Consider the following 10,008-nt stretch of genomic DNA (forward strand, 5'->3'; position numbering starts at 1 on the left):
AAACATTTGTAAACAATATTTTAAATATATGAAGTTCTAATTATTTCACTTCTGAAATAATTAGCTTTTGAGAACAATTTTAAAAGATCTAACTATAGAAGTCACTAGAGCCTAACCTAATAGAGGCCCAAAGATATGACTCAAAATAACAGCGGAAATGATTAAAGAAAGCTACTCTCCTTAGGAGGTTCCTTTCCCAGTATACCAATTTGGAATAGCTCATTAAACAGCAATAGTATTTTTTTTCAGATGCTCATTGTTATTTAAGTTGCAGATTCATCTTTCTATAAGAAAATAAGGAACTAAATTCCAGCAAATTCCATTCCATTCTATTGTGATGGATTGAGTTTCATTAGCTTACTAAAGTTGAATCCCTAGTAATATCAGCTGTTCCTGCTTTAGTAATCCTTGATTAAATGTAACACACAATTGATTCTTTTCTAAATCTGCATTAAAATATTTTTCTAAAGAAAATATCTAATGACTCCTTATTTTATACATAGCACCCATTTTTTTTTTTAATAACTGGAAAGTCATTATTAGCAGGTAGTGAAGAACACAGCATTAAGAGCAAATCTGTATCAGAATAATATTAGACACTTCATGAATCACTTTAAACATCATCTCATGAATCCCTTCAATAATTCTATGAGGTACAACTTGTTATTATCTATAATTTACACTTGATGACATATTAAGTAACTTATTCAAGTAATCATGTGAATACTGTACTTATAATCAAGGCCCCCCAATTTTATTCATTGGCATAAAAATAATAGCAAATGTTTACATTAAATAACTATAAAATTGATATGCTTTTGATATAGGAAAAATGATCATCTTTGTAAATTTTTCAATTAACAAGAAAATATTTTCCTGTTTTGATTTCTAGCCGTTTTCAACTGATGGAAATTCTATTTTTGTATATTTATCTTCTATCTAGCCACCTAGCCCCATTCTCATATTAATTTCAAGTGCAATCATATCATAAAAAGAGGGTTTATTCTGTCCTATTCCTATGTTATGTGGTACTGTCTTTTATTTTGAAAGTTTGGTCCTATTCTTATTTAGAGTTTTATTGGAAATGTGTGCAAAATTCTATCAATTGTCTTTTTAGCATCTAATGGTATAATTTATTGAGCTACTAACATGCATTTATTTATTTTTCCTCATAATAGTCTATCATTATTTTTTAAAATTTCCCGCTCTGTTATATATATGCTGACCTTTGAATATACTACTGGAGGTTAAGTAGTTTTTTGTTTTTTAGTTTTTTGTTTTTTACAATTACCCTCAGAAATGATACAGAAGCATCATTGTTCTTTTGTCCAAAAAAATCTTATTTTAAAGTATTTTGAATTTTTAATAATAAAATTATGATTCTTCAAAAAGTGATTGAGAAGTTATTTACCTTTTTCTATGGCTGAAATTGTAGTTTAAATAACATTATGATTATCAGTTTTTTAAGGGTCAAATAATATTTAGCTATGCATCCCTCTGTTTTGTGGGGTTGTTTTTTGATTGTTTGTTTGTTTGTTTGTTTGTTTTGAAGGTGAGCACAGGTGCATGCTCCTGAGAGAGAGCAGGGGAGGGGAAAGGGGGAAAGAAAATCTTAAGCACTGCACTCAGTGCAGAACCCAACACAGGGGTATATCTCACAACTATGAGATCACGATCTAAACAAAAAATCAAGAGTTGGATGCTTAATTGAATAAGCCACTCCTGCTTCTCAGTTCCAGTGCTTTTTGATAACAGATGTTCAAACAGCTTCACTACATGTAAATAGCTTATTCTAGTTTTCCACTTTCTTTTGGATGTTTTTTGGTAATAAAATTTTTCTAGAAACTTATTCCCATGTAATAGTCTACTCTATTTCTTTTAACATCTCATTATTGGCATTATTTATGCTTTTTCATTCACAATCTTATATATTCTTTCTTTACATATTTTCCATAATTTGTGTTGAGAGATTTTTATTGTCCATTTTAAAGAAGAATCAAACTTTGAATTTATTTAACCTCTTTAATATTTGTATTCTATTTTAGTGATTCCGGTTTTCTTTGTTATTCTGTTCTCCTAGTTTCTTTTTATGTTCTTTTTCTGACTTCTTAAAATGAACAATTAGCTTATTTTTATTCTTTTCTTTAATAAAGAAGACATTGAAAGCTAAAATTTTGTACTAAGCATGGCTTTTATTGGGTGTGTATATTTTGTTAGAAAGACATCACCTTTTTCATTAATTCATACAGTTTGCATTTCCCTCTGGTTCTAAGAGTTATCGAACAGTGCTTCTTAATTTCCAATATATTTTTTAGTTTTCTAATAAAATTGCCTAATAAAGTGCTTAAATTCCCTAATAAGACTCAATATCGCAGAATGTGGCCTATTAAAAAATTTGCTTTTTTTGAATTTATAAAAAGTTTGGCCATCTTATTTGAGTACTAAACATTCTAAGATGAATCGTTTTTCATTTGAAATTTCATGATTTCCATAATGTAAAAATTCTCCAAAAGGAACTTTGCCACTTCAACATTAAGATAAATATCCAGCCTCATATACATTATGACTGAAGTGAGATAATTTCATTGGCTATTTTAAATACTTATCAACAGTAAATTCCTAATGCCATCTTTCTTTCATGACAGTGAATGAATTTTACTGAGAACCATTTAATTTCTGATATTTATTTCATTACTTATCTATCACTAACAGAAATCTGTCGGATGGTTATGGTCATACTGTGTCACTGAATACCACTATGAACTTTATTCAGTTCATAAAGGTGTACGTGTGTGTGTGTGTGTGTGTGTGTGTGTGACAGAGAGAGAGAGAGAGGGAGGGAGGGTAGGGTGTAGGGGAGAGACAATAGGGCTTTGATTAATATACTTTCTCAGTTCCACCTTTTAAAAATATATGTTAACCAAGGAGTTTACACTTAGTATTTTCTTATCTCTCTTTCTTATTCATATTACCTTCAAAGGTCAACAATCATGTAAGTCCTATCATTAAGGCTTTATTCTAGAGGAGAGAATGCTTAGTCTTGATAGCAAAGCCATAATGCTATAGGGAAATGATAGAGAAGTTAGTCTGAAAAGTTACATTTTGGAAATCATCTCTCTCTTTTAAATCATAATAGGAACACTGAAAAGAAAGATAATCCATTCTGATATCTAATATCAGAAGATATTAGAGGGATGTTAAGACTTGTTACAGTGTTAAATCACTGTGTGAAATTCACAAGAGATTTAAGCATACTCCTGTATTAAATTAACAAATATGAATTACAATTTAATAAATGTAATAGTAATAAACATTAATAATATAACACAATATATTAACATAATATATACTATTATATAATATATGATGTAATAATAAATATTTTTATGCATTGTCTTTATCGGAAAGGATTAGGTAACTGGACTAAAAGATAAGGAAAAGAATAATCTTTCATGGTAATCTTAGATATGCTATTCTTTAGATAAGACAAGTACAAGAGCAAAATATAAATGCAAGAACATTTTAAGACATAAAAGACAGTTTATGTGCAGTATTTTGTTTCCTCATGCCAGATTCATTTTTTATGTTTTGCTTTGGCTTAAACAGTATTGGTTTATGGCTAATAGAAGTCTGAATATGTAGTCACCAAAAATTAGAAAAATGGAAACTACATTGAATCAATATTACTTTATACCAGTCATTATGTTTTAATTATTGTGTTTCATTTAATCTCTATGATAAGGATTAAATATACTGATATATAATCTGAAGGTAAAATTCTGAGGCTAGGAAAAAGCTATCTGTTTTTTTTTTTTAAGTTTATTTATTTTCTTGAGAGTGAGACAGAGAGAGCTAGTGGGGGAGGGGAAGAGAAAAGGGAGAGAGAATCTCAAGCTGACAGCACTGAGCCAATGCAGGGCTTGAACTGAGGAACCATGAGACCATGACCTAAACTGAAATGAAGAGTCAGACACTTAACCTAACTGAATGAGCCACCCAGGTGCCCCAAGGCAGTCTGCTTTAAAGTAGGTGAAGGAACTACATTTAAGACCAGATTGTTCTGACTCCAAAGCATCTCCTTAGCCAGTCATTTTTATCTACAATGAAAAGCTGTATGTTTGTTATTCCAATACCTCATAAAGCAAAGCACTGTAAAATACAACAAAATAAATGATTCAAAATTTAAAAAGATAAAAAATACATGTCTAAATTTACTTATTAGATTAACATCCATAAAATTATTCTGCAAAATGGTTATAAAATTTTTAAAACACTTACTTTCAATTTCTATACTTAATGCAGACCAATAACAACTCACACATAGGCCTTAGTCTCCAGGCCTTAATATGAGTAGCCAACATATTCGCAAATCTAAGAGCCTATCAGCATTAATGTTTCCTGAAAAAATTTTCATAGAACAAGAATCGTGACCAAGTGAAAAATGTGCATAAATCTCATGAAATATTTCAACAATTACATACAAAGATGTCCACTTCCTAAACCACAGAACTCGTGAATGTGTTATCTTAAATAACAAAAGGGACTCTGTGAATGTGATTAGTTTAAAGATCTCAAGATGGAGAGTTTATCTTAGAATATCTGAATGGCCCCAAAGTCATCACAAGGTCCTCATTAAAGAGAAACCGGACAGTTACAGTCTGCGGAGGAGGTGAGATAGTCGAAGCTGAAGTCAAAGAGAGATATTTGAAGAAGGTACTATGATGCTGGCTTTAAAGAAGGAGAAAAGCACAACCAGGGAATGCAGGTGCACAGCAGATGCTGTGAAAGGAAAGGACTGACCTCCTTAAGGAACACAGCCCTACCTGTACCTTGACTCCTAAAGGAGTTCTGGCCTCTAGAACTAGAGAATAATAAATGTGTGTTGTTTTAAACTCCTAAGGTTGTGGTATTTTGTTATAATGGCAATTGGAAACACTGATTTGGGTCTGGAAGGTAGGGTGCTGCTATAATGAATACCTAAAAATTGTGGAAGTGGCTTTCAAATTGATAATAGGCAGAGGCTAGAAAAATTTAAAGAATGATAATAGAAAAATCTAAGATTTCCTTGAACAGACTGTTAGTAAAATTAGGGCTATAAAGGCCCTGCTCACAAGGACTCAGAAGGAATTGAGGTACATGGTAGAGAAAGTCTCTATTATCTGAGAGGGTAGTTAAATCATTATAAACAGACTGTAGAAATAGAGGTGCTAAAGGAGATGCGAGTGAAGGCTCAGAAAAAAATAAAGAACATGGCACTAGGAAATGGAAGAAAGAGTAACAGAAAGCTTCGATGAACTATGTCCTACACGTATGTGAAAATCCCAATTTGACATGATGAAGTTGGGTATTTAGCTGAGGAGTTTTCCAAGGAATAACCTGGTTTCTTCTCTCTGCCTATAGTAAAATGGGAGAAGAAAGTAAGAAATTGAGAGAATAACGGTTGAGCTCAAAGAAACCAGGACTTGATGATTTGAAAAATTCTCAGCCTACGTAGATTGCAAAAGGCACTAAAATTAGAAAACTCACACTCAGGAAAGCATGCTCTGGAGAGAAAACCAGTTCTATGTCTCGATAACCTTTGGCTTGGGCCTCACAAGGAATGAAAGCTCAGAGTATACAGTCATATGGAGTGCTCTTTGAAGAGTTTTAGGCATGTGATCTCCAGATCCCTTTAGCCATTTCAGCAGAGGCCAAAAATGGAGACAGGATTATCTGGGAATGTTCTGTGAAGTACCCTGTTTTCTAATAGAGTGAATCCCAGCAACATACAGGGGAGAAACACAAGTTTCTTAAGAATGTTACATCAGTAGAAACACTGCCAGTTCGGACTGAGAATGACAAAAAGGATAAAATTCAAAAGGGCTGTTAGACCCCCAAATGCTTTAGACAGGAAATGTGCTGATAAAATAAATATTCAGCTGAAAATATGTGTTATGCTTCATGAAAAAGAAGTAACGATTCTTAGGGTGTAGAACCAGGTGCATGGGGCAAAGCCTCAAGCCACAAAGGATTATTCTCAAGTTTTCAAAACTAAGGGAATTTGCCCAGCTGGATTTCTAAATACCAATTTAGAGACTGACAACAATTTTTTTTCTCTTCCAATTTCTCCCTTTTGAAATGGGATTATCTGTAACTATTTTCTTATTTCTGTGCCACCAACGCACTCGGGGAACATATATTGTTTTCTAGTTTTACAGGTAACAGATGGAGAGGATTTTTGTTCAAGAATGGATTTTAACCAGAACCTTACTCAAATCTACTTTAGATGATTTAGATGATGAGATTTGGATTTCTTTCTTTCGTAGTTGATTGTCAAGTTGGTTTCCATATAACACCCAGTGCTCATCCCAACAAGTGCCCTCCTTCATGCCCATCACCCCTCTTCCCTCTCCCCTACCTCATCACCCTCAGTTGGTTCTCAGTATTCAAGAGTCTCTCGTGGTTTGCCTCCCTCCCTCTCCCCAACTATTTTTTCCCCTTCTCCTCCTCCATGGTCCTCTGTTAAGTTTCTCCTGATACACTTATAAGTGAAAACATATGGTATCTGTCCTTCTCTGCTTGGCTTATTTGGCTCAGCATAACACCCTCAAGGTCCATCCACATTGCTACAAATGGCCAGATTTCATTCTTTCCCATTGCCATGTAGTATTCCATTGTATAGATAAACCACATCTTCTTGATCCATTTGTCAGTTGATGGACATTTAGGTTTTTTCCATGGTTTGGCTATTGTTGAGAGTGCTGTTATGAACGTTGGGGTACATGTGCCCCTATGCATCAGCACTCTTGTATTCCTCGGATAAATTCCTAGCAGTGCTATTGCTGGGTCATAGGGGAGTTCTATTGTTCATTTTTGAGGAACCTCCACACTCTTTTCCAGAGGAGCTGCACCAGTTTACATTCTCACCAACAGTGTAGGAGACTATAGATGCTGGCGAGGACGTGGAGATTTGGAATTTTTAAGCTGATAAAATTTTGGAGTTGAAAATTTTCTATAACAGGTTGAGATGTTGGGGAACCTGGGACTTGGTGTTTTCCATGCAGGAAGGATGTGAGTTTTTGGTAGAGGGGTGGGCAGAGGGCAGGCTGTGCTGAGCTGAATAATGATTCCCAAAGATGTTGGTGTCCTACTCCCTGGGAACTGTGAATATGTTATCCTAAATGGCTGTGATTTGGCTAAGGATCTTGAGATGAGATTATTTTAGACTACTTGAGTGGGCCCAGTATAATCAAAAGGGTCCTTAAAAGAGGGAGATATGAGGGTATGTGAGGATAGGAAGCAGAGGTCAGAGTCAGAGAGAGATTTGAAGATACTACATTGCTGGCTTTGAATATGAAGAATGTGTCAAAGAAGGCAAGTGGACTTCAGAAGATGGAAAAAGCAGACATGCACTTTGTTCCAGAGCTTCCAGAAGCAATGCAGTTCCACCAATACCTTGACTTTAGGATTTCTGACCTCCAGAACCATTAGATAATAACTTTGTGATGCTTTAAGATAATACGTTTGTGATGCTTTAAGACACTAGGCTTATGGTACTTTGTTATAGTAGTTCTAGGAAACCAGTATGAAGTGCCTCCACTTAATTTGGCACACTTCCCTAAAAATATACCATAAAAACTTTGAATTTTCACATTCCATGAATTTCTGAGTTTAACACAGCAAATAATATGCTTCATAAGGTACTAAAAGCTAACTTTTAAAACTGAGCTCCTGAGGATACTTTTTTCTGTTGACAGTCATCTGGTGGAGATGCGGTGACTATGACAACAGAAAAAATGGAATGTTTCAACTTTCCAACATGATGAATTCTCCAATGTAAACTAAAGAAAAAGTAATATACTTTGTGCTTAAATAGTCAACAGTTCTTCCCAACTGTGCATTAGCATCTGAAAGTGAACTAGGAATAGTTTATTTAGACTTTGAATTCATTACTACAAATGAGAGCCCCCTTCACCAAGGCCCCCTCTTTAATTATCTCATCAACCTAATTTCAAAAATCATACGATGAGTTTGTTAAAAGACACTTCAAATGTTAATGGGCAATAAAACTGTCCATAGTTCTGGCAATAACATATATTCAGTAATCAGCATTATGGCATGATTTATTTGCTCTTAGAGATGTCTAAGTTTTTTGAAGAGTTACAATATAATCACAATAGAACATACACATGTAACAAAGTATTTCAAATCATCTCTTACCTGTGTAACAAGGGGCTCCAAAAGCCTCTCCACTGTAAGTGTCCGGATTTCCAAACTTTTGGGGTCCCATTTTAAAATGATAGGTGAAGTTGCCGAAGTCATGCTCCCTATAGAAACACACATTACTGGTAAGAAATAATGCCTATTGAAATAATCTGTTACCTTGGGGTTTCAAGATAAATAAATCACCAAAACTCAGAACATATTTGGAGATCATATGTCTAGTTGAGACCTGTCAAGTTAAAGATGGGAAATTAGAAGCAGGACTACGTAAGGTGGTGATGTTGGAATCAGATTAAAAACTGAAAGCTCCTGAAGACACCTATGTACATATGTCAATCTACTATGTGCTGGGAAGGAGATGGACCGTGACCCCAAGTAGTTTATGGTTTCAAGGTAGAGAGAGCCAAGATAGGCAACACTTATGCCTCAGCATGACCCATGTTGTGACCAAGGAATGCAGAGGGCCGTGGAAAAACTGAGAAAGGACACCAAAATCAATCTGGAAAACCAACAAAGATTTTCAGGAAGCACAGTAAATCTACCATGATCATCAGATGAGGGATCCATGTCATAATTAATGGCGACCTTCTTTTCTTCACATCATAACTGGCCACTGAGGATATGATACTCCCTGTGGCCGCTGGGTTTCATTCTCTTAAATAGGAAAGATATTTTGCAAACTGAGTGATGATGGTTTTGAAAATTAGCTTGCTGCTATATACATGCTCTCTGATTACTCACTGCATTTACATTCTTGTCCCATAAAATTAGTGTCTGATAAGGTTATTTATTTCATTCTAAAGCAATCCTCTCCTACCTAAGAACCACTGATGTGCGGGTAGCAGCCTCCCACATATCAAGGACAAAATATGGCCCTGGCCTCAACAGAATAAATTATACATTCTATCAGGGGTGTGTTTCTCAGTGAGAAATTGACTTCTCTTTGCTGAATAGACTTCAACAACTAACCACGGGACAAGCAACCTTAGAATGTACAAACTAAATCCGAATCATTTGTTTTAATACCACCATAAATCACACTGTTCATAGCTGTTCTCTTCTTTTGAATCAATGTTCCCACTCCATTCCCTCCTTATAAATCAATGTAGATGATTATTTCTATTAAAATTAACACTACAAAGAAGGCCTTTCACAACAGGCACATGCCTCTTTACTTCACTGCTACAGCAAATACACCCGACAAATTTGCTTCGAGGTGGGGGGGAGGGTGGGGAGCAAAGACACAGTGTGCTGGTATTTTACCTCTCTCCAAATGCCATGTTTTAAATAAACCAAGCACAGCAATCCAACCATATAGGCAGATTTAGATTTGTGTTCCTTCACAACAACAATAGTTGGCACAGATAAGCTGCCTGTCCTCCAAAAACCTAAAAACACTTTACACATTTCCCATTCACACTACCAACTGCCAAATGGTAGCTCTGACATGCACGGAATTCTACTGCTGGGTAGCACACCTTCTCGTGCCATGGAAGGATGAAGATGCCAGATGCTTTCTACCTGCACGTCATACCACTGTCCCTACTGAGGGCAGATCTACGTAAATGATCTTGGTCCAGTATTTATAACACAGTTTGTGCAAGTTTCTGGAGAAGTTCCCTAAAAGTATTTTTCAAGCTCTGGTGGAAGAATGAGTAGCAAAATTATGATGATGCACAAGGAAGTCCTATAGGAAAGGTGGATAACTAGCAATAAAGTCACTTTAACAAAATTGTAAAAGGTACTGGGTGAGACTGTGTAGAGAATTGCCATTTATTACATGAACATGCTTGTGCATATAAACTG

At 35.0% G+C, this 10,008-nt stretch overlaps 1 protein-coding gene across 3 annotated transcripts in view; it reads right to left on the minus strand.

Annotated features, from left to right (window-relative positions):
- Nucleotides 1–8,301, minus strand: part of CTNNA2 (catenin alpha 2) — a 964,097-nt gene extending 955,796 nt beyond the window's left edge. For all 3 annotated transcript variants that reach the window (XM_039238114.1, XM_039238113.1, XM_039238115.1), the window contains exon 1: nucleotides 8,200–8,301. In XM_039238114.1, the coding sequence (XP_039094045.1) occupies nucleotides 8,200–8,301 (102 nt within the window). The remainder of the gene's footprint in view (nucleotides 1–8,199) is intronic.
- Between the last annotated feature and the right edge of the window lie 1,707 nt (nucleotides 8,302–10,008).

Source organism: Hyaena hyaena, unplaced genomic scaffold (assembly GCF_003009895.1).
Source record: "Hyaena hyaena isolate Hyena2069 unplaced genomic scaffold, ASM300989v1 scaffold_136, whole genome shotgun sequence".
NCBI lineage: Eukaryota > Metazoa > Chordata > Mammalia > Carnivora > Hyaenidae > Hyaena > Hyaena hyaena.